General features: G+C 49.5%; 1 protein-coding gene across 3 annotated transcripts in view; it reads left to right on the forward strand.

Annotated features, from left to right (window-relative positions):
* TFCP2L1 (transcription factor CP2 like 1) overlaps nt 1-14,193 on the forward strand; it is a 69,907-nt gene extending 55,714 nt beyond the window's left edge. For 2 of the 3 annotated variants that reach the window (XM_055398114.2, XM_055398116.2), the window contains 3 exons: nt 1,495-1,637; nt 5,881-5,932; nt 6,950-14,193. In XM_055398114.2, coding sequence (XP_055254089.1) covers nt 1,495-1,637; nt 5,881-5,932; nt 6,950-6,996 — 242 coding nt within the window. In that variant the 3' untranslated portion in view covers nt 6,997-14,193. Of the gene's footprint in view, nt 1-1,470; nt 1,638-5,880; nt 5,933-6,949 lie in introns of all 3 variants that reach the window. The other variant, XM_055398112.2, reaches the window with a different exon arrangement.
* The last annotated feature ends 11,293 nt before the right edge of the window (nt 14,194-25,486 follow it).

The raw sequence follows: 25,486 nt of genomic DNA on the forward strand, positions 1-25,486 counted from the left end.
CAGCCCTCTGCGTGCAGTCAGCCTGGGAAGGACAGAGCCTGAGTCTCACGGTTTCTTGTGCACATGGAAGAAGCAGGCAGGTGCCCCCGCCCACATCCCAAGGCTCAGAGGTCTGGAGAGGGCCGAGGTCTGGCTTCTCAGGGGTGGCAGCTTCGGGATGTGAGCTTAGGCTGACCCACTCGAGGGCCTCTTGTTGCCTCACTCGAGAAACAAGATGAGAGGAGTTCCGAGTAGTGGATGGCTGACTGTCTGCTGTTCAGAGCAGTGCTGGTCACCTCCACATTCCTCCAGGGGCAGGAAAGGCCAGAGTTGAAAGGTTACAACCACAGGGCTGAACTGGAATCCCTCTGGTTCTTTGATGCCACAGTCTAATTTATCTGAGGAGTAAAATAAGAAAAAGTGGACCTAGCTCTGAAAAGTTGGGGTGTGGGGGAAAAGCACAATGAGAATTCTGTTATAAAAAGGAATCTTGGAAGAATTCTGGAATTCTTCCCTGGTTAGTTCAGGAAGGAACATTGCCCAATGACCACATTCTGCGCACAGCATGTGAAATCCTGGGAAGGCGAATCTGTGTGTGGCTGGAACCCTGTGGCTTCTGTAACCTCCTTCAAAGGGAGCCACTGTGTGTGTGCATGTGCGTGTCCGTGCCCTTTTAGTATATGGAGCTGCCGGTCAGATTTGCTGAACCAAGGGTTTCTTCCTTTTGCTGAGGGAGGAGTTTGGACACCTCTTGTTTAATCCAGTTCTGTTTTAGTTTTTGAAGGGCTTGAGGTCCCTGAGCGTTGACGTCTGCCCCTCTTCCCCCCATCACCCATGGGGTTTGCTCCTCCCTAACTGGTTTGGGTTTTGCTACTAGCCTCACGGTCATTATTATCCCAACTCTCTGATGACATTCCTGGTGCCACCTCTTTCACCCTTTTGGGTGGTGAACAATACCAGCTGGGTACTGTTTGTGCTGAGGAGGAGGGCGAGGGCCAGCACTTCTCTCTTCTGCTGTCAGATAGCAGTTATCCTTGAGTCTCACTCTTGGCCACTCTTGGAGCCATCCAGTAACCCCTTTAACCAAAGGAAGGGAAGGAACGCAGACACGGGATTTCCTCCACCTGCCCATGGTGGGGTACCCAGCAGGCCACACCTCAGAATCACTGGAAATCTCTTAAAAAATGCAGGTTTCAGCCAGCTGTTCCCCTTCCAGCCTCCATCCCCAAATGAGACAGGAATCTTGGGGTCCAGGGTGGATCCAAGGATTCTCCATTTTACATGAATTCCCCAGGAGAGACTGAAATAGGGATGAAGAACATAGTTTGGCATCTTTTCACCTGGCGCAGAACCACACAGGGGCCTTGTGGCTTCCAGAGTTGCCCCCAGTACGGCCAAATCCAAGAGTCCATCTGGGCTAGTTCTTGGTTCGAGGGGGTGGGGGGAAAGTTGGTGGGTGGGCTCCTTTGAAAGCAGACGCTTGTTCTATAGAAGGACCTGTCCTCCGCCCTCCAGTGTACCATGCCATCTTCCTGGAGGAGCTGACCACCTTGGAGCTGATTGAGAAGATCGCCAACCTGTACAGCATCTCACCACAGCACATCCACCGGGTGTACCGCCAGGGCCCCACGGGCATCCACGTGGTGGTCAGCAACGAGGTGAGTGCTGTGGCCCCACCCCGTGGAACTGACCTGGGGCTCTGGCAGGAGCAAGAAACGCACCCAGCAGGGCTTGGGGGTGACTTTAGCCTGAAGATGCGGTTCATCCACCTGCCACCTGCTCTCAGCGGTAGGGTCTGTCGGGAGAGCCTGGAGAGAGGGGTCTGAGGCCAGGACCAGGCTTGGCATAGCTGTCTCCCCTCCACCCTATATCCTGCCCCCACCAGATGCCCTGCACGAACCGGGAACAGAGCCTGCCTCAGGGCACTGCCAGTCAGGGCAGTGAGGACACAGGTGCTCATCGGGGCAGGCGGCAGGCCCTGGGGGATGTGAGATGGACTGGGTTGATGAGATGAGATGACATGGCTGTTAGGTAACAGAAGTGTCCTGTGCTGAGTGGTGAAGGTGCCTGCCATAGCCCTCCCGGGTCTGTCGCTGGCCACACAAGCCTCTGCAGGGCACAGGCAGCCCCCGAGAGACGATACAGGTTTAGAGCACAGCCCAGCTGCGACAGTGCCCCAGAGTGAGCAGATTCCACTGCTGGCTCCAGCGGGGGTCGTCAGACGGGTTTGCTGATGCAGTTCGCTGCTCTTGCGTGTTGTAGAACAGAGGTTTTTGAGTTTGTCCTATGCTGGGCCCTTTGTGCTAATAACAGTGTTGATGATGATGTTAGCACCTCGGCAGTGCTCCTGATGTTCGTGCAGCCTTCTAAGTGACTCATTTAGTCCTGCCAGCTTCCCTGTGAGGCGGGTGCTGTCATGAGCCCATTTCGCAGACAGGAAGTAGCACAGAGAGGTTGCATAGTGGCCCCGGGGCGGACAGATCATAAGAGCTCAGGCTGTGGTAGAAACACAGGTGGCCCAGAGCAGCAGAGTTCGAGCTTCGAGACGGCAGGCTTTCTGACCACTCCTGAAATGAGGCCTCAGCACAGACCTGTGCTGATGGGAGCAGGGGTGGAAGGAACCCCAGCCCAGCCTGCAGCGGACCCTCCACCCACTAACGGGAAACCTACTGAGGGTGAAGGAAGAAACAGTCCAGGAATGGTGGTCGGGAAGGCAGGGAGAAGGTGTGCTTTGGAATCGAGCTGAAGTCTCCACCTGGACTGGCTCCTCATAGCCAGGTGACCTTGGGCAAATCTATGTAATGTCTTTGAGCGTCAGTTTCCCTGTCTCCAAAATGGGGATAATTCTACCCAAAGAGCAGGTTGTAGTAAGGATAAAATGAAGACACAGTGGCAGATACCAGGAGATGCTAAATTAGCTAAGCATTTGTGTTTTGGGGGGAAAAAAGTGTTGGAGAGAGAGCTTTAAATGTGGTAACATGTAACGTGAAGGCTTTTAATGATCTGTGTGTTTCATAAACCGTCGTCATCAGTAGCATTACTGATGTCATCATGACTGCCCGAGCTCCATACACAGGAGTCCTGAGTCCCCTGTTCCATGGGAGTTTCATCCTGGGACTAGACAAGGTGGTATTTTCCTTCCTTTTTAATGAGAAAGTAATTCACAATTTGTGTAAGAAATCAGGTAGCATAAACCAGAAGAAGGCAAGCGTGAAAGGCCCTTTTCTTCCCCTCTCTCTTTTCCTTGAAGAGTTTAGATTTGATGTGATCATGGAGGATAATTTTGTGTCTGTGTGTGTCTGTTGCTTGCCAGAGTGTGTGTAGGTGTGGGGTTTTAAAACACACACCCAGGATCCATTTGAACAAGGAACTTGATCTGTAACTTGTTATTTTTGTCATCAGCTCAGAATTGCTTTCACATCATCACATTCAAATCTAGGGTGGCTGTTCTTTGGCCCCCATCTCATAGATAAAGCACCCAAAGCCCAGAGCTACTGGCCTGAGCACGTACTTTAGAATAGCCAGGAAGGTTAATGTGCTCTGAGCATCAGGCAGTGGTCTGATCTCACAACACATTTCTGTCGTGAAGAAAAAGCCAAGAATTCATGGAACCCTTGCAATTTCACCAGTCCCTTAAGGGGGTTCCTTCCCCAGCCTGCCCCATGTCCCCCCACCGGAGCAGGCAGTTAAGCCAGTGAAGCAGAGAACAGAACTCAACACCACCTCCGCTAAGTAGGTGACTCTAATTCCTCCGAAGTCCCCTTGCCTCTTAACCTCGAATCAATTGGAAACCTTTGGTTCTTAATTGCCCGGAGCACTGGAGGCAGCCTGGCCAGTCGCACAGCCGGCCCCTGGGGTGCAAGGGCACTTCATTAAACAAGGCAGTTACTGATTAAGCCCGTGTGGGCCCTGCGTCAGGTTTGGCATGCTCCAGTGGTGGGGCTGCCAAGAGTCCCCGAAGGAACGGGCCGGCAGCATAGCGTAAATGTACTTCACGCATCATTAGGCCTGGGGGAGGGGCGGGGGTCGACAGGTGGATGGATGTGCAGAATTTGGGGCCATCAGCCAGAGCAGGCAATGAAATGTAGGTTGCACTTTTTAATTGGTAAAGGGGTTTTGCTGTCCTGTGGGCCAGTGTGTGTGTTGTGGTGTGTTTAGGTAGGTGTGTGTATTTTGCATATTCTTTAAATGTGTATTATGAAATATAGCGTACATATATAGAGTATAGGAAGCTCATTTGTAGAGTTTAAAGAATAAAATACTCAATACCTGCACTCAGGTTAGTGCAGTGTTGTTAGAAGCCCCTTTGTGAACTAATTCCACCTTCCCCTCCACATACTGGTCTGAATTTTATATTGATCATTCCCTGGTTCTTCCTCAATATATTGTTTAATTTCACCTATTTTAAAACTTGATATAAGTGAATTAGGAGTGTATTCTTCAGGACTTACGGTTTGTGGTTCACGTACTTTGAGGGGTGTTGCTGGGGGTCGCTGGCCCTGCTGAGCGCCCAGGTGTGATCAGGTCACAGTTTGTTGCTGCTGCGTCTACTGAGGGACAGGGAACTGTTTTCAGCTTTCACTCATACACACAGTGCTGTTCTCAGCATCCTTAGGTGTGCTGTGTGTGTGTGTGTGCAGGAGGCTGGCTGGGGCACCCATCTGGAGGAGAGATACATGTGGTCCTCTGTGCTGGCTCCTGTGGACAGTCCTGGAAAGCAACTGTCTGGATGGAGGCCCCACCAGAGAGGATGCCAGCTCCTGTTGCTCTGAATCCTGGTTATATATATATTTTTATCAGAACAGCCTTGTTTGACAGACAGGGCTTGGAGACAGGATTTTTTCTTGTCCAAGGTCACTGGGCTATTAAAGTTCCAGAGAGAGGGGTCTGGTGAATCATTGTTCAGTTCCTGCCACAGGGAACTGAACACACGATGTTGTGTTAGCTTCAGGTATACAGCACAGTGATTGCAGTTATACATCTGTGTGTGTGTGTGTGTGTGTGTGTGTGTGTGTGTGTGTGTATGTACACGTGTGCGCTCAGTCGTGGCCAGCTCTTTGCAACCCCATGGACTGTAGCCCGCCAGTCTCCTTTGTCCATGGAATTGTCCAGGGAAGAATACTAGAGTGGGTTGCATTTCCTTCTCCAGAGGATCTTCCCGACTCAGGGATCAAATCCACATCTCTTGTGTGTCCTGAACTGGTGGGCAGGTTCTGTACCAGCTGAGCCCCCATACATTAATAGATACTCCTTTTCAGATTTTTTCCATTGTAGGTTATTATAAGATATTGAATGTAGTTCCGTGTGTAAAACACTTTAGTTTTTTATCTGGTGCTGTTCTACACACATCTGCTCCTATAATGTGTCCTGTACAGGGATTGGAAGACCCCATCACTCAGAAAACTCAAAAATGGAAGAAAATCAGTAACAGTTGAGTCTCGTATGAAATGTTGACATTTTGATTCCCTTCCAGGGTTCTTCTGTCCTTTACGTTCAGTTTTTTGTTACTCAAAACTGTAATTGCAGGACTTCCCCTGGTGGTCCATTGGCTAAGACTCTGCACTCCTAGTGCAGGGGGTCCGGGTTCAATCCCTGATCAGGGAACTAGATCCCACATGCCACAGTCAAGAGTTAGAATGCCGCAACTAAAAAAGATCCTGCATGCTGCAACGAAGACCCCACACAGCCAAATAAATTTGAAAAAGCAAACAACTGTAATCTCTCTGTCCATTGACTCTGCATCATATATCCTCCGTGAAAGTAAGACATAACTGTCTTCCTTTGTGTGTGTCAGTGTGGCTCCTGTCATTTCTGATGGTTGTGAGTGGCTGGGCTCTGTGTCACTGAGGCTTTTCATTCTCTGAACTCGTTGAAGTGACATGGTCTCTCTTTTGCTTTCAGATGGTGCAGAATTTCCAAGATGAATCCTGTTTCATCCTCAGTACCTTAAAAGGTAAAACCTGTTCCTCCCCGCCCTCTCTTATTTAATTAAAGGATGTTGGCTTAACCGGGGTGAGGGGAGAGCAGGCCGGTGAGTGGGGCTGGCACGGGGAGCCCCTGAGTGAGTGTCACCTGGAAATATCTTCCTGGGAAAAGAAACACACAGTTCCCGGGAAACTCAGCCTCAGAATTGTGTGACCTGGAGAGGTGGGCCCCAAGGTCACTTTGAAAGGGAAATCTTGGCCATTCACTGTGTGCTCACGAACCCAGTGCCGAGGAGAAGTAAGACACATTTGAGTTGCTCTAAAGTATGAGTCTGGGACTTGCCTGATGATCCAGTGGCTAAGACTCTGCGCTTCCAATGCAGGGGGCATAGGTTCAGTCCCTGGTCTGAGTCAGGGAACAAAGAGCCCACATGCTGCATGTCCAAAAAAAAAAGCGTGAGTCTCCAGGAGGAGCAGGCATGGAACACAGTAGCACTTGAGCCTCCAGGCCCCATGGATTGGGAACCTGGGGCTGTGTGTGGAGGTCGGGGGACATGAAGGGCCCACCCGAGGAAGGGGTCTGAGAAGGAACTGCTCTACCAGGAGAAAGGGGAGACCAGCTATGACTCCAACCCCCGTAGGGCTGGGGCAGGTGAGTGTGCGGAGTTATACAGGAATGAAAGCTGCTCACTGGGCCATAGACCCTGGACCGTGACAAGGACAGTCTCCTCCCCTTTTTCTGTCAATCCAGCCACCAAGTGCCTTCAGAGACCTGGGCAGCCATCAAACCCAGGGCCTCCTTATCCACAGGCCCTTTGGTCCCTGGGTGTTGGGCTGTGGCAGAAAGCCCACTATCAAAAAGAAGCTCAACAAGGCAGCTGAGAAGGTGTGCATTGGGATCTCTGCTGTTGTCTTTGTTCTGTGCAGTCTTACTTTGGTGGCCTCTGCCAGAATCCATGGCAGAGCGTCTGCTGGCACCTAATGCCATGGCTCCCAGAAACCGCCACGCCTGCCTTTCTTAACACCTCAGTGTTTGTCTCTTGCAGCCGAGAGCAACGACGGCTACCACGTCATCCTGAAATGCGGCCTCTGAGCAGATGCAGAGTGGGCAGCTGCCTCCCACCACCAGCCCCACGGACCCCCTTGGATGTAGATATCACACCCCTGGAAGCTGTGGCAAGGAGGGACCTGGCCCAGCCCGTGAAAGCCACAGACCCGCGGAGGCTGCGGGTCTGGAAGGCAGAAAGCCAGCAGCTCTTCTCTCCCCTCCTCTTAGCTCCCAGCTTTGGGACAGGTCCCTGTTCTTTTTCCCAGTCCTTCCATCTGGAAAGGCCAACGGGGGCCACCTGCTCTGAAAGCTCTTGCTCCCCTGGTTGGAGGGTAGTTCACCAGGTACCCAGGTGCCACCTGTGCTGGTTCCTTCAGCCCATCCTCCTGCCTCCAGAGAAGGCTCTGCCTCTCCCGCAGGCCTTCACCTCTTCTCTGCTAATTGGCTGGGTCACTGGGCGGCTGACTACGTGGGGGTGGTTTGAGACTGTCTTGCCCCCATGTCAGTTTCCCGTCTTGGTGATCCTGGTGAGCATCTGTCCTTCCTGTTCCTGGATGGCTCGATGGGTGTTGGGTTGACTCTGTGCCTTCTGCTTCTTTTCACATTGACCTTGATTCTAAGTGTCTGCTGCTGCTCACAACCCAGAGGGGGCCTTGTGTTTCTCCATTGCTGGGGTAGACACTACGGAGCCCCGCACCCCTGGTTCTAAGGCCGTTGGGGAGGAGAGGACAAGGCTGAGAAGACAATTTTTAGGCACATTCTCATGAGTATAAAAGGGAAGAGAACCAAGTGATTCCTCTTGGGCTTTTTTGGGGTGTAAGTTTATTTCCTAAGCAGTCGTGGGTAGAGGAGGACTAGAAAGTGAACATCCTGTTGTAGGATCACATGACCTTGACTATGCTGATGCCAAGTCCTCTTGGATGGACTCACCAAATCCCATTTAGAGAAGACCACCAACCTTCCCAAGCTCCCTAGGGACGTTATATTTTCTGGGAGGGCTCCCCTTTGAAGGTTTCTTTCTTTTCATTTGTAGAGGCTGTGTTTGGGCATTTCTCATGCGTTAGAATGGTTGGATCACCTTTCTTAGATAACCAGTAGACTCAGAAATTAGTGTCTGTCTCTGTTTCTTGGGACCCTGTGATCTATATTGCTAACGTAGGTTCATCTAACAAAGCATGGTGAGCACTGTGGCCAACTGAGCAGGATCTGACGGCCTTTCAAGTGGAGCTTTTGGGGAATAGAATGCTTTGGGGGAATATAGAGGTGATCATAACTGGGTAGACCTTGTTTTACAGACAGAGAAACTGAAGCCTAGAGGGGCAGAGCCACCTGCCTGATATCACATAGTGATAGGGTAATAACAGATTTGTCATCCAAACCAGGGCATTTCTGAGAGTGAAAGGAGCTCTAGTGATAACAATGCTTGGACCACAGGTATGATGTACTGCTCTGTAAGGACAGGCTTCTCATTCCCTTTCCATTTGGGGGATGGGGGATGGGGAGCATGTAACAGCCTTCTTGAGATATAATTCACATACTATACAGTTTACCTATTTATAGTGTACAGTTCTGTGATTTTTTTAGTCAATTCACAGAATCACCACAATCAATTTTAGAAAATTTTCATCACCCAAGACATCTCATGTATATGGAATCATACAATATGTGGTCTTTCATGGTCTTTTATTTTTTCACTTAGCATAGTGTTTTCTAGGGTCATCATATTGAACATGTATCAGTACTTCGGTCTTTTTATAGCTTAATAATATTTCATTCCATGGATGGACTGCCTTTGTTTATCCATCCATCACTTGATGGATATTTGAGTTGTTTCTGTCTTGGGGCTATTGTGAATAATGCTGCTATGAAGTATTTGTACACTGTTTGGTGTGTTTTCTTTTAGGAATATACATATGACTAGAATTGCTGGGTCATTTAGTAACTCCATGTTTAACTTTTTGAGGAACTGCCAGACTGTTTTCCAAAGCAGCTGCATCATTTTACATTCCCATCAGCAGTGTATGAGGGTTCCGGTTTTCCTCCATCCTCACCAATACTTGCTAGTATCTATCATTTTGATGATAGCATCCCAAGGTCATTTTGATGATAGAAGTGGTGTCTCATTGGAGTTTCAATTTGCATCTCCCTGATGGCTAATGATGTTGAGTACTTTTTATGTGCTTACTGGCCATTTGTATATCTTCTTTGGAGAAATGTATATTCATATCCTTTGCCTATTTGCAATTGGCTTATTTGTCTTTTTATTATTGAGTTGTAGGAGTTCTTTGTATAGTTTAGATGCAGGCCCTTTATCAGATATATGAGGTGTCAAACTGTTCTCCACTTCTGGGGGTTGTCTTCACTTTCTTATGATGTTCTTTGAAGGACAAAGGTTTTTAATGTTGATGATCTCTAAGATACCATTTTTCTCTTGTTGCTTGTACTTTTGATGTCATATCTAAGAAACTGTTGCCTAATCCAGGGTCAAGAAGATTTCTGTTTTCTTCCAACAATTTTTATAGTTTTAGCTCTCCAGTAGTCTTTGATTAATTTTGAATTAATTTGTATTTATGATGTGAAGTACAGGTCCAGCTTCACTCTTTTGCATGTAGATATTCAGCTGTTCCTGCACCAATTGTTGAAAACACTATTGGGGTCCCCATAGAATTGACTTCATACCCTTGATAATGGCCCCTAATTCTTAGTGTATCTTTTTCTCTGCGACATGGGACTGTCATTAGGATGCTCACTTTTTTTTTTTTTCAGTCCATGTTTGGCTCCAGCAGTTTTACAACTGGCTTTCTCTTCTTTGCTTTCTGTCTCCCCCTTTCCCTGTTTCACCAATACTGGGTGACATCACTCTCTGATGATCTACAGCCTTTCTGGGTGCACGACTCCACAGGGAAGGTCAGGATCAATCAATTTCTGTTTTGAGGAAACCAAGTCACACAGAAGTAGAAAAACTTGCCCACGGTCCCTCAGAACCAGAACTCGATTATTGGTCTTGTGACTCCTGGCATTTTGAGATGTCTGTAATTCACTAGGCCCAAGGGATGCCACTACCCAGGCCAAGTGATGACAGGCTAAAATCTTAATTCTAAAATTGTGGTAGGCAAATATTTTATTTTTATTTCTTCATTCAGAATAAGGGTCCGATCAAGATCTGTGACCTCCAGTTTGCTGTAGGTGGAGTCTTTCATCTGGAATGCACACTGCATCAGCTCTGCTTACCTTCTCCTAATGGTTATAGTTCAGTCTTACAGCTTACACAGAAGTAGAGAATCATAAATACCAAAGAAGAGGACACAGCCATTTGGTACCAAAATGTTTTAGCTGCCCAATTCAGCAGTTTGTTCCTTCCACAGGGGTCAGAGGAGCTAGCTGCAGGTGTTTGGATTTTGTGTCTATTTTTTTCATTTTATTAAAGTATAGAAAAGCTGTTCCCTTTTCACTCCTGTCCACTGTCTTTCCTGTGTGCTCTGAGTCCAGCGTCTGGGCCTGCTGGACAGGGTGGCCCCTTCCCAGAACAGTCCCCTCTACCCCCACGTGTTCTGAGCTGTGGTTAATTCTTGGCAGCAACAAATTTTAAAAGGGATCCCCCGAGGGACAGAAGATGTACCATGCCAGCGCCTCTGTCTTGAACCAGAAACCTGAAGTAGAGTGTTCTTTTCTCAGTCCATCACATTTCTTTGCTGGGAAGTTGTCTGCAAGGTTGTGATAAACCTTCTCCTGGTTACTGAGTCGCCCCTTTATAATAAAGACATGGGCTTTGGAATGGGGGAAGGGATGGTAGGCCTTTGGAAAGAGCAGGATGGGCACAGAGTTGGAAATCTCAGCGTAAGGTACTAAGCAAAGGTCAGATGCTGTCCTGGTGACCTCCTTCCCGGCCACCTTGGGCTTCTTGGGAAGAGCCATGAACCTAGAGGGACTTTCCCGGGAGCAGAGTGGAGCTGCCTGAGCAATGCATCACAAGTTTCCAAGTCCAGACCAGCCTCAGGGGCTGGCCTGCATGAGTTAAGGTCTGAAAATCATTAACAAGTTAATGAGAAAAATGGAAGAGCTTCTTTTGCTGTTGTCAATGGAGCAGAGGGAGGCAGCCCCCAGGAGCTCAGAGAAGATGGAAAAGCAAGTGACCAAGAGCCGGGAGTCCTGGGCTCCTAGACCCTCACTTGGCATGCTTTTTCTGCCTCTCTGGGTCTCACCTCCTCCCTGGGAGGCTTCTGGTGCTGTGACTGACTCAGGTATGAGTGTGTCTGAGGGAGGCATTCCTTTTTTCCCCTCCATCAGAGTTGCACTGTGGGTGGGTGGCGTGTACATGCGTGCTTCCTAGTGGTACATAGCGCCTCAATGCTTCTGCTTGGACTGGTACACGCTCTGCGAGGTTGCATGCATTTCAATGTGAGACACTGCATCTTAGCCATGTCTTTAGGAATCCAGCCTAGCTTGCAACCAGGGTGACTTGATTCCATCCATGCTCTTAAGAGTGGCCATCAGCTGTTTCCTGCAGCCTGAGTCTGGATTCCTTGTTGGCTGGCTGTATGTCTACATTACAGACATGCATGCATGCATGCCTGTGTGTATGCATGTGTGTGCATGTTCATGGATGCACATGAATCCCCTTCTCTGCCCCTATATCTGGCATGAGGAGGACAGCCCTGAGCGTCCTCAGCTTACCTAGGCAGAGTGATGACTGCTGCTTCCTTTAGACCTTACGTGATGCTCCTGGTTCGGACTCTGTTGATAAAACTGATTAGGGCACTGTTGCCCTAATTGTGGGGAAAGGCCCATCCTCAGTCCTGCCCTAGGGAGCAGAGCAATGCTGGGAGCTGACATCTAACCAGGACCCCAAAAGCAAGGCCCTCGGACTTGGTCTTACTTGCAGCCACCTCACGTTCCCTGTGTCCCCTTGGGTTACGTGTTCTGTGTGTGACATCATCAGTGAGGCCAGGCAGTAGGAAGTATTTGTACATCCTCTCTGATCACCTCCCGGCCCCCTTCCCTCCACTCTGTGGGGCAGAGCAGTGCAGTACAAGACAAGCCACCCCCACCTCCTTCCCTGGGGCCGGCTTGAGAACTCCATGCAGCCTCTGCTCAGCTCCCCAGAGCATCTTGCAAAGGCTGGGCTTTCCTCCTTTCTGCTGTGGGGAATGACTGAGTTCTGAGGGTGTGGTCCTCACTTGGCCATGTAGGGACTTTCTAGTGGCAGCATCCCCAAGAAGTATCTCTAAGAGGTGGCTTTGCTGTCCTGTCCAGGGCAACTGGCAGGGTGAGGCAGGGAGGGGCCAGCACTGCTTAGTCGTGGGCTGAGACACCTGGCTGTTTGGGCAGCCAGGCCAGCCTGTCCCAGGAGGGAGTGTGTGAGCCTGTCGCTGCCTTCATCTGTGGAACCCCAGACAGGGATGGGGTGGGGGGTGGGGGCCTGCAGGGGGCTAGCAGGGACCAGGAAGCCTTTTATCGTGAAAAGTTTTCAATCCTTCTTGAAAGACAGACCAATATAATTAGCCCTGGTACCCATCACTCCACCTCCTCAACGATCACCCTACACCTGCTCATCAGGGACAGGCCAATTGTGGGCCACATGCAGCTTCTTGCTGCATTTTGTAGTTTGATGACAGGGAACACTGAACTCAATGAGGTGAGATGTCATCCTGTCCTCCCCTCCGCCATTCCACTCCCGTTTGTATTACCAAAACCTGTACTGTAATTATAGTTTGAATTTCATGATCTGAAACATTTTGGAAACTCATTTTCTCTTATTTGCCTCCTTGAAGCCCTTAAAGCCAAAAATAGGTCTCATCCAGCCTTCACAGAAAAACATTGCCCACTGCTGAGCTAGACCTCTGTTACTCTGTATGCCCCCTAGATGATGTTGAATAATATCCATGAAAATAAGGGCTTTTAAAAATAATAAAAACTATTTTGTTTGGAGCTTTGAAGCAGGAGGATCATTCAGCCAAGCCGTCTTTGAAACCAGACCCCCACCCCGCCTGTTAGTCATGTGCCCCCTCCCCCAGACAGCCTTTGCCCCAGCTGCTCAGAAATCATAGTCCTTTGCTCTTGCCCCTTCCCTCCTGCTGGCCACTTCTTGGAGACTTGCAGGGCCTTTGGTCGCGGGGCAGGGTGCGGGAGGTTGTGTCCGAGAGCCGGATGTGGGGAGAATATAGTACCAGCTCCAGACCCTGGTGGGTGGTGGTCCTGTTGACTTAGGTCACTGGGAGTTTACCGCCCCAGGAGGTGCGGCCTGACCTCCACCTCTACTGGCACCTTGAGGACCTCTCAGCTGCTCTGGGATCCCCCAAAGCCCCCTCCACGTATCTGCAGCTCTTCCCTCGACAGAGGGACTGGCTTGTGACAGCTTCAGCTTGGTGATGGGGAGGGTTTCCCTGCCATCTGCAAGGGTTCCCTGGGCCCAGTGCTCACTTCTGCTCCTGGGAGAAGCCCGCCCATAAGCAACCTCATGCTGGGGCGGTCCCGTCTCCCTGTGGCTTGGCTGGCCATTCTGAGCCCCGGACTCCTTTGCTTCCAGTGAAGATGGCCAGACACTGCAGCCAGCCCTCCGTTAGCACCAACTGCTGATGATGCTGACTGGCCTCACCTGAGTCAGACTCTGGGCTCCGTGCTTTGCTGTTGTCCCATTTGAGCCTCCTCACAGCTCTGAGGCCCCGAAGGCTGATTCCTAGTTGAGGAAATCAAGACTGAGAAATCAGATAGGGGCCCGGGTCCTATGACTGTCGATGGGCTGAGCCAGGGTCCTGATCCTGCCTCTAGACCTCGCACTCTTGCCCCAGATGCACGGGCGAGTCCTTTCATCGCTAGCGCTCACTTTCCTGATGACGTCATCCCTAGGCTCTGTGCCCTCCCCTGGGGGGGTGGGAGGGTGTAAGGAGGGGGACAGAAGAGAAGGTCATTGTTTTGTGCCTCCCACCAGCCCTCCCCTTGCTGGGCAACACCTTGGTTATAGTGCTTACCAATGCTCCTGTATAGAAAGTGATTTCTTTTTTAGAAATGTCACTTCATCACTTTTCTCCAGATGGGGTGACTTTTCTCTTCAGGTGGTGGGCATCTCAGTTGGAGTGGTGTGGCCCTCTGATGGGTCAGGTGGGCATGACATTGGGAGGGGTGGTAGGGGGGAGTGGGCATCAAAGCAGAAGTCACACTGCCACGTTTTTGTACCTGAAATAAAGCATATTTGCACTTGTTACTGTACCATTGTGAAGACGAGAGATCTATGTGTAGGTTCCGTGCTTGGGTCAGAATGCAAATAAAACTCATTTGTAAGAAACCTGTGTGGCTGAGACCTCTGGCCTTTAATATTTTTCAGTTGTGGTAAAATGTATGTAACAGAAATTTACCGTCTTCAGCATTAAACAACAGCTCCCCCAGCCCCTGGCACCCACCCTTCTATTTTATGTCTATGAATGTGACTCCTCTGGGGCCTCTTATAAGTGGAGTCCCACAGTCCTCGTCCTCTTGTGAGTGGCTGACTTTACAGGACATAATGTCCTCACGGCCTTCCCAGGTGGCCCAGTGATAAAGAATCTTCCAGTGCAAATAATGCAAGAGACTTGGGTTTGATCCCTGGATAAGGAATATTCCACTGGAGTAGGAAATGGCAACCCACTCCAGTATTCTTGCCTGGAAAATTCCACGGACAAAGGAGCCTGGCAGGCTACAGTCATGGGGGTCACAGAGTTTTTTCTTTTTTCGCTTTGCCATGTGGCTTGTGGAATCTTAGTTCCCCCACCAGGATTGAACCCAGACCCCAACAGTGAAAGCACTGAGTCCTAACCGGTGGACAGCCAGGGAATTCCCAAGAATTTCCTTCTTTTTGAAGGCTGAATAACATTCCACTGCCTTTAAATACTGCATTCTGTGTACCCATCCATCTATCCATGGGCACCTGGGTTGCTTCCACCTCTTATGCATGACGCAGCTATGATCATGGGTGTGAAATGAACTGTTGGCATCTCTGCCTCGATACACACCCACCAAGAAGTGCAATTGATGGATCCCATGGTCCATTCCAACCAGTGGTGCATAAGGGTTCAAATATCTCCACATCCTTGCTAACACTCATTTTCTCTCTTTTTCTTTCTTTCCTTTTTTTGGGGGCTAGAACCATACTCATAGTAAAGCTGTTTACCTCGGATTAGGACTTTAACCCATGTGCTGGAACTCAAACCCAGCCAAAACTTGGTACCTGGTTTCAGGACCTAATGAAGCTCAGGTTCTTGATGTCTCATCACAGGAGGAATTCAGTGAGAGACAAAGTGGTAGGTAAGAAGTGGATTTATCTAGAGAGAGACACGCTCCGCAGAGTGAGGGCCATCACAGAGGGCGAGTGCAGCAGCCCTGAAGTGTGGTGTGCTTAGCTTTTATGGGCTTGGTGATTTCTTTTTTTGGCGGGTGGAGGGGTGGCTTGGTAATCTCATAGGCTAATGAGTGGGAGGATTATTCCAACTATTTTGGGGAAGGGGTGGAGCTTTTTAGGAATTGGGCCACCGCCCACTTTTTGATCTTTTGACAGTGTCTTGGGATTGTCATGGTCCCTCTGGGTGTGTCATTTAACTTGCTGATTGAAGATCAAGTTGACTTGTCTGCCATCTTGGACCGTTTGATTCTGATTGTTTTATATTGTGTCCTCGAGCTGTGGCATTCAAAAATTGTGCCCTGCCCTCTTCTCTCCTGTTTCAATAGGAGACCTTGGGTTTTTGAAGCTTGATCAGTGGGGTGGACTGTGTTAAGCCCAATGAGGGCACATCTGTAGTTGCCACCATCCCAGACCCTTGTCACTACCTAGCCCAAGGCTGCTATGTGACCATGTGTGACCTAGCACAAGGCTGGGCAGGACCAGGCTCCCAGGGACATGCAGGAGCTGCTGGGGTGGGGGTGCTCCAAGGCAAGGATAGCTTGATGTATTCCAAGATCTGAAAGACTGACACCATGGGGTGTGTGCTAAGTTGCTCCAGTCATGTCCGAATCTTTGTAACCCTATGGGCTGTGGCCCTCCAGGCTTCTCTATCCATGGGATTCTCCAAGCAGGAATACTGGAGTGGGTTGCCATGCCCTTCTCCAGAGGATCTTCCTGACCCAGGGATAGAACCCATGTCTCTTATGTCTTCTACATTGGCTGGTGGGTTCTTTACCACTAGTGCCACCTGGGAAGCCCAACACTGGGGGGGGTGGTCAGAGAAAACAGATGGAGATTGGGGATCAGGTCAGATAACACTGTGATTCTTTGGATTAACAATGTTACCCAGTAAACACTCACCTATTAAGAGTCTCACCAAACAATACTTGAATGATTCCATTTTATGTTTTCTTTAGAAATGCAGGTCCAGGGACTCCTCTGGTGGTCCAGTGGTTAAGAATCTGCCTTGCAATGCAGGGGCCTTGGGTTTAGTCCCTGGACAGGGAACTAAGATCCCACATGCCGTGGGGTGACTGAGCCCATGATCCGCAGCTACTGAGCCAGCACTCCACAGAGAGAAAGCAGCCCATGTGCTATTCAAAGATCCCAAGTGCCACAACGAACACATGATGCAGCCAAAAATAAATAAATAAATTGCTTTTTAAAAAAATGCAGATTCTGACCTGCCAAGTTGACTTCCCGGCCCATCGGTGGGATGTGCCCTGCATTTTTGACAATTCTGACGTGGGGCTCATTGGGCAGAGGAAGGGAGTTCTGATTTGTTTTGTAAAGGGGTGGTGGGACACAGCCATGGAGGTCCTGAAACTAAGAAGGGTCAGACAGGACTGGGTTCAAAACTTCAGAGTTGAATTCAGGAGCTCGTTGAGGTTTCAGAGCCACTGGGGGCTGGAGCCTGGCTTGGCTGTTGGCTGTACACCTGCCCGTGTGGCCTCTGCCCCAGCAGGGAACTCAAATGTGAGCAGAAGGACACAACAAGCCCAGTGGTGTGTCCCCAAGGTGCTCTCAGCTTACCATGGGTAGGCTCTCCCAGTGGCTGGGGCCTAGAGCCGACCCTGACCCCGGGGCTCAGCAGCAGCTGCCTTCCTGCAATCTGCAGGAGAGCCGGCCAGGCCCAGGTAGGCAAGCTCCACCGGCACATTCCCCTGCTCAGATCCTTCCAGAGGGCAGGAGTGGAGGGAGCCCTTGCAGTGTACAAGATGCTCTCTTTCCAGCAAACGTTCCCTTGACCATGATGTGGGCATGAGGCTTTGGGGATGAATCACCTGTGACGCCCCATTTACGGCAGCAGGATGGGATGCTGTGATCCTCAAATTGCATCAGAATCACCTGGAGGTCTTGTTCAACAGACGCCCCGTGCCCAGGGTTTCTGACTCTGCAGATCTGAACTAGAGCCTAAGATTCTGTTTTTCTAAAACATTCCCAGATAGGACTTCCCTGGTGGTCCAGTGGTTAAGACCCTGTGCTTCCACTGCAGGGGGAGTGGGTTCTATTTCTGGTCAGGGAAACAAGATCCTGCATGCCTCACACTGCGGCCAAAAAATTTAAAAAGTTCCCAGGCAGTGCTGATGCCGCTGGTCTGGGGACCATACTTTGAGAGCCTTCTCAAACAGTGGGGCACTGCCTTGGTTCAGAGTCAGCTATTAACTTGGTCACCTGGGCGAGGGGACTTAACTTTTCTGTGCCTTGCCTTCCTCATCCATAAAAGAGGACTGATGATGCCCAATTCCTAGGATCTAATTTCTGTAAAGAGTTTTGAATGACCCTAGCCCACAGTAAACTGAGTGAGAGCCTTTTAGTCATGGTTTGTAATTCTTTGGGGAGGGAAGACTTTGACTCATTGGAAAAGACACTGATGCTGGGAAAGATTGAAGGCAGGAGGAGAAGCGGGTGACAGAGGATGAGATGGGTGGATGACATTATCGACTCAGTGGACAAGTCTGAGCAAACTCCAGGAGACAGTGAAGAACAGGGAGGCCTGGCATGCTGCAGTCCATGCTCTTGCTCACAGTCGCTCGTCTGACTCTGTGACCCCATGGACTGTAGCCCACAAGGCTCCTCTCTGTCCATGGTGTTGTCCAGGTGAGAGTGCTGGAATGGGTTGCCATTTCCTTCTTCAGGGGATCTTCCCAACCTGGGAAGTGAACTGGGGTCTCCTGCATTGCAGGTAGATTCTTTACCAGCTGAACTGCCAGAGAAGCCCCACTGCAGTTCCTGGTCTGCATGGATGGCATGGGGTCACAAAAAGTCAGACATGATTGAGCGACTGAACAACAGCTTTGTAGCCCCCACTGAGAACCAGTGTCCTAAGCTTCAGAATCCCTGGAGAGGGAAGAGATCACCAGACACAGTGCTGGGCCCCATCTGCAGAGTCTCTCAATAAGAAAGGTGGGGTGAGACTTTGTATTTCGCCCAGTGGGTGCTGTTTGCTGGTGGGGGCCACACTTTGAGAATCCCTGCCCTTGAGGCAGGCACCCTCTTGAAGTCACTCTCCAGTCACTCAAGATGTAGATCTGGGGACTTCCCTGATGGCCCAGTGGCTAAGACTCTGCTCTCCCAATGCAGGGGGCCTGGGTTTGATCCCTAGTTAGGGAACTAGATCCCACATGCCACAACTAAAGACCCCGCATGCTACAATCAAGATCGAAGATTCTGAATGCCACACTAAGACCTGATGCAGCCAAATCAATAATTTTTTTAAAAAAAGAAAGATGTAGACCTGAGTGTGAGCTCAGGGTGGGGTGGGGGCACAGGAGGACTAGAGGATGTTAGGTCAGTTGACACAAAGGTCATTGGAACCTGAGGCCTGCAGTCACAACGGTGGGCTCGTCTGTCCTCACTTTGTGGGTGTGCGTGCTCAGTAGCTTCAGTTGTCCCCGACTCTCTCGACCCCATGGACTGCAGCCCACCAGGCTCCTTTGTCCATGGGCTTCTCCAAGCAAGAATACTGAAGTGGGTTGCCATGCCCTCCTCCAGGGGAATCTCCCTGATCCAGGGATCAAACCCACGTCTCCCACATTGCAGGCAGATTATCACTGAACCACTGGGGAACCCCCATCCTCACTTTAGGGGAAGCTGACTTGGGTTGTAAGACTGATTGCTGGGGGAGGCAGAGGGCCTTCTGGCTGCAGGCGGAGAGGCTGCCAGCTCTCCACTCCCCTGTTTACTCCACACCATGTGCGGCAACCACACTGAGCTCTTCTCCTGAGTCCTTGGCTACAGTGGCTCCACGTCACTGGTCATGGTTGTCCCTGTGGAAAACCAGAGAAAGTCATCAGTGGGGGAGAGGGACACTCCTGGGTCTCCATCCTGTGGGCTGGAAATTCCACCAGGAGTGTGTCAGAGAAGATGGGCCCTCAGGGGCTGACTAACAGGGACCAAACTCCCTGGAGCCTGAGGGAATTCATTCCAGGCTAGCAGAGCAGAGCCCCTGAAGGAGAATTGTTCTCCTAGCTGGGCAAAGGGGCCAGCAGAAGTGCTTCTCTCCCTGTGTCCTGTCTGGGTGGGAGCAGTGGACAGGACCCAAACTGCCCATGTCTTCTGCCCTCACCTGGTCCAAACATTGGGAAAGGCAGGTGCTGGGGCTTCCATGCTGTAGGCACAGGCTCCGGGGTTCAGCTTGGAGAGGGTTCTTGGGCCCCCGATATGAGAAGGCCACTCCCCATGGCTGCCCAGGCTACTCCAGGGAAGGGAGCCTGTAGCTGGGAGGTTCAGTTCAGTTCAGTTGTCCAGTCTTGTATGAATCTTTGTTATCCCATGGACTGCAGCACACCAGGCTTCTCTGTCCATCACCAACTCCTGGAGCTTGCTCAAACTCATGTCCATCAAGTCGGTGATGCCATTTAACCATCTCAACCTCTGCTGTTCCCTTCTCCTCCTGCCTTCAATCTTTCCCAGCATCAGGGTCTTTTCACATGAGTCAATTCTTCTCATCAGGTGGCCAAACTATTGGAGCTTTAACTTCAGCATCAATCCTTCCAATGAATATTCAGGACTGTTTTCCTTTGGGATCGACTGGTTGGATCTCCTTGTAGACCAAGGGACCCTCAAAAGTCCTCTCCAACACCATAGTTCAAAAGCATTAATTCTTCAGTGCTCAGCTTTCTTTATACTCCAACTCTCAGATCCATACATGACTACTGGAAAAACCATAACTTCGACTAGATGGACCTTAGTAGGCAAAGTAATGTCTCTGTTTTTTAATATGCTGTCTAGGTTGGTCATAGCTTTTCTTCCAAGGAGCTGACATCTTTTAATTTCATGGCTGCAGTCACCATCTGCAATGATTTTGGAGCCCAAGAAAATAAAGGTTCAGCTTTGTTGAAAGGGAGGTTCAGCTGCCTTTGGGTGGATCTATATTTAAACTCAATTACAAGGGAAAGAGGTTATCTGGAGTGAGTTTATCAGGCAGGAGTGGCTATTGGAAAATCTGATAATCTGAGAGGCTGACATGAGTGGGGGAGGGGAGCTGGACCCTGAACTCATCCAAAGAAGAGAAAGGTGTATGTTAGTTGCTTAGTCAAGGACTGTAGTCCACAAAGCTCCTCTGTCCGTGAAATTTCCCGGGCAAGAATACCGGAGTGTATTGCCATTCTCCAGGAGATATTCCTGACCCAGGGATTGAACCTGGGTCTCTTGCATTGCGGGCAGATTCTTTACCATCTGAGCCACCAGGAAAACCCATAGAGAAGAGAAGGGTGGGTGGAGGGAAATCAGCCAGCTCTCCAGCTTCCTCCCTCCCTCCCCCTTCCTCCTTCCCTCCCTCTCTCTCTTCCTTCCTTCCTCCTTCTCCTTCCCTCCCTCACCTCCTTCCTCCCTTTTCCCCTCCCCCAACCATCCCTTTGTGAACCCAGCTCTCCTGGCACTAACAAGGCACTGAGCTTGCTAGCCCTGCTCTTCCTTTGAGCTCCCCTGGGCTCCTGGGCATAGACTGAACTGTCCATGTATCTGTCTCCCCTTCTCACCAGGCAGAGCTCCTAGAGGACAGAGAGTGGTCTGCCTGATCACTGCCACTCTGGAGTCCTGGCAGAGAGAAGCCTCTCCAGGAGTGTTGGTTGAATGACTAAATGACGGCAATATGGTGGTGGGTGAGTGCAAGAGTGGGAGCTGGAGGCCTTAGGGAAGGAATGCCTGTAGAGGGCAGGTAATCAGCTGGTGTGCCTTGGCAGGACTTCACGTTAGTTTATTAGCTCACAGCGCAGGGAACAGGGCTACAGTGATAGAGGACAGGGGATGGGAAAATTTGGATGGGAGGGTAAGGAATTGGGACAAGAACCAAGCATGGAGCAAAAGAACACTGTCTGGGTCTGCATGGAGGGGCCCGGGAAGGCAGCCCCGAGTCAGGTGCCCACCATGGGCCAGGGGTCTTACAGGGCTTTAGAAGGAGCCAGGATACAGTACCACAGAAAGTTTTTTGTTTTGTTTTGTTTTAAACTCTTATCTGCATGAAAGCAGAGTCTTCTGAAAGAATTCAGCTGTCATAAATCCTCTCCCTGGGCATTTTACAACCAGAGAAGACTGATTTCTGTCACTGGAGAGAAAAAAACCAGACATCTTCACCCAGATAAGAAATCACCTAACAAACATTGTTGCAAAATTCCCCTCCCCTCCTCTCCCATTCTCCTGAGGGCCCACTTGTCATTCAGGAAAACAAATGACTTGTTTTCCCCAAGGGCCCTTCTTTCCTGCCCCTTCCCCTATGAACATGGTATAAGTGTGGTCTCTCAGTTGTGTCCGACTCTTTATGATCCCATGGATTGTTGCCCACCAGGCTTCTGTGTCCATGGGATTCTCCAGGCAAGAATACTGGAGTGGGTTACCATTCCCTTCTCCAAGGGATCTTCCTGACCCAGGGATCGAACCCAGGTCTCCTGCCTTGCAGGCAGATTCTTTACCATCTGAGCCATCTATATAAATCCCAAATTCTGTCTCCTTGAGTCACATTTTTCTGTGAACTTCCGTGTGCAGGAGAGAATAAAAATCTGTCTTTTCTCCTGCTAATCTCTGTTCAATTAATTCTCTGGCTCCCTAACACTGAACATCAGAGGGCAGAGGAAGAGTTTCTCCTCTCTGACATTTTGTAAGCTTGTCCAGTGCTCAGTGTACTTTTTGAGGCAGTTGTTAAAGTCTCTGTATTGCCCATGAGGAGGCTGAGGCTCAGAGAAGCTGAATAGTCTACTCAAAGACACACAGCGGGTCAGAAGCAGAGCTGGACTTCCGACCCACGTTTGTCCGCTCCAAGGACTGCTATGGACTCCAGGGCTGTGCAGGCAGCTCTGGGGAGGGGGTGATGGGGCCAGAGGTCGAGAGGAAGAATGTCCTGGAAGAGATGCTGCTCTGAGCTTAGAAGGAATAGCCAGTGTGTCTAGGTAGGTTGTGGGGGTGCCCTTTCTCCCAATTATTTTTCTTTTATTAAAATTTAAATGTAGCTGATTTACAATGTTATTTTATTTTCTGCTGTACAGCAAAGAGGTTCAATTATACATATATATACACATTGTTTTTCATATTTTTCCCATTATGGTTTATCATCAGATATTAAATATATTCCCCATACTACACATTAAGACTTTATTTTTTCTCCATTTTGTATATCATAGAGTGTATCTGGTGATCCCAAACTCCTCATTTATCTCCCTGCCACTATCCCTTTCAGCAACCATAAGTTTGTTTTCTACACCTGTGAGTCTGTTTCTGTTTCGTAAATAAGTTTATTGGTATCATTTTTTTGGATTCCACATATAAGGGATACCATATTATATTTTTCTTTGTCTGACTTCATTTAGTATGATAATCTCTAAGTCCTTCCATGTTAGTGCAAATGGCATTATTTCTTTCCTTTTTCTGGCTGAATAATATTCCATTATATATATATATACACACACACCCCAGAGCTTTATTAATTCATCTGTTAATGGGCATTTAGGTTGCTTCCAGGTCTTGGCTATTGTGAATAGTGCTGCAATAAACATTGGGCACATGTACACTTTTGAATTAGAGTTTTCTTTGGATACCTCCCAATTCTTTATCCCCTTGGTGAAGTCAGGTATCATGGTCATTCCATCCACATCTCAGCCATGGCCTAACTCTTCCCTTGGACCATGTAAAAGGGTGGATGTGTTAGGTAGTTAGAATAGGAAAATGGAGTCCAAAATGACAGTGGCTAAAAGACAAAGAAAGGGAAAAGCCCACAAAAATGGAACAAAAGAAAATCCATGGACTGGAGTAAGAACCTCGGGTGAAACAAACAGCCTTCCTGACTGGCCCAGTTGGCATTGGGAAGGCTTGGGAGGGAGGAGACAAAAACGTATAAAAAGAGGAAGCCAAGATGAATTGAGGCCTTTTCTTTGGGGTCAGCCCACCCTCATGCCTGAAGGGCGTATTATCCTTTGTTTGCCAAATAAAACTCTGAGCTTTAACCGAGCTGTAACACCTGTCCGCTGTTTCAAATCTTTGCTGTGGTGAGACAGACCCGAGGAAATTACATACTCTCCCGACAGATGTAACCACATGTACTAAGTAGCACTTTGGGCACCATTTTTGCTTAGGTTGTTAGCAGCTTATGAGTTAGAAGAATGGATGGTAGACCAACTGAACTGTCTGTAAAGTAGCCAAATGATAGCATTTAAAAGAAGACTACCAAGAATAGAGCACAATCTTACCAGATAATAATTATTAGGAAAAAAGGATTAAGTTGAAGATGCCCTGAGAAGAGTTGACTACTATAGTCTCATGTTACGGCCGTATTAGGTTAAGTGACGCTAGACTCCATCCTGCCACCACTTCCCCTGGACTTTAGTGCTTTACACAATAAAGGTTTATTTCTCTTTTGTGTCTCAGGCTGATCTGGGCTGCCAGGCTGTGTTCCATGTGGTCATTCAGGGACCAAGGTTCCCTCCATCTGGGGGTCCCACTGTTTCCTAGGGCCCTAGAGCCCTTCACCTGACCCTTTGCTGCAGGCAGAGGCTGAGCACCCAGAGGATAAGAGGAGCAGTTTTAGAGACCAGCTTGAGAGTGACCCTCGGAGACTCCTCACATGACTGTAGACAGAAGGAAGTTACACAGATCACTGGTCCCATTCTTGGGTGGTTGGGAAATGCAGACCAGTTGTAGGTCCAGCATTCGCTTCCTCCATGGAGTTTAATAATAAATAAAGAAACCCGTTGACTCAATGGACATAAATTTGAGCAAACTCATGGAGATAGTGACAGACTGGGAGGCCTGGCATGCTGCAGTCCATGGGGTCACAAAGAGTCAGACACAACTTAGTGACTGAACAAAAACAGCAAAACCCACCGGAATGAATGAAGAAAGGACTCGCTGATATGTCCAGTGTCACTCCTACACCCAGTTCTGTTTAGGGTCTAGATACCAATGCTCCCAACAGCTCTGCTCAGGCACCATCAACAGCCCAGTTTCAGGAAGGAGAAAACTGGAGCAAGAGAGACTCGTTAACTTGTCCAGAAAACAATCTGAAGGCCAGTGTTTTGACTCAAACCTGTGTCCTAAACCACTGCTCGACTCTGCCTCAATAGAGACATAATCAGCCCAAAAGTGGGCTGATTTTCCGGGGCTCTGCACCAGAATTTATTCATTCTTTTTTATTTTCTTCACCAACAGTCATTCTGAGCGCACACGGCTGTGTGGCAGGCACTCTGCTGGATGGGGTGATGTAGGGGACCCCCCATCCCATACTCATAGCATGGGACTTGCACAACTGTGGTTTCCCACCTCCTCCAGCCTCTTTTGTTTTTAAGTCTTTATTGAATTTGTTACAATACTGTTTCTGTTTTTTGTGTTATTTTTTTGACCGCAAGCCATCCCGGATCTTAGATCCCCTGGTCAGGGATCAAACCTGCAGCCTCTGCATTGGAAGGCAAAATCTTGACCATTAGACAATGAAAGTGAATGTGGAAGTCCCTCAATAATGTCCCACTCTTTGTGACCCCATGGGCTATATGGTCCATGGAATTCTCCAGGCCAGAATACTTGAGTGGGTAGCCTTTACCTTCTCCAGGGATCTTCCCAACCCAGGGATCGAACCCGATCTCCCGCATTGCAAGAGGATTCTTTATCGGCTGGGCCACAAAGGGAGCCTAAGAATACTGGAGTGGATAGCCTATCGCTTCTCCAGGGGATCTTCCTGACCCAGGAATCAACCTGGGGTCTCCTGCATTGAAGGCAGATTCTTTACCGACTAAGTAATCCCCTTCCAGACTCCTCATGGCCTTGACTTGCCTCCCCAACCCTAGTGTGCAAAGTCACCTTTAAGAAAAAAAAAAAGCACTGTTTTTGGAAAGACAAAACCAGTCCACAGGTTTCCAACACCCTATCCTCAGTGTTTGTGTACAAAACAGAAGCTTGGCCTGGGGTGCAGGGCTGGGTGGGGGTACACAGGGTACACTGTGAGGTGGGCTGAGGCTTCTGGGCTGGTTTCGGTCCTATTCGTTTCTGGCATAGGGGTGATGGAGGAGGCATGGGAGGGAGGACCTGCTCCCGCGTGACCCAGTTGTGGCCACGTTTGGCCCAATTCCAGCCAGACCCAGGTCACCCAACCCTGGACAGTCAAGCTGGCAGGAACCCTCGACATCGCCCAGGCCAGTGGTC

This window comes from Moschus berezovskii, chromosome 2, assembly GCF_049115385.1.
Source record: "Moschus berezovskii isolate FMDL1 chromosome 2, NW_MosBer_1.0, whole genome shotgun sequence".
In the NCBI taxonomy this organism is placed as follows: domain Eukaryota; kingdom Metazoa; phylum Chordata; class Mammalia; order Artiodactyla; family Moschidae; genus Moschus; species Moschus berezovskii.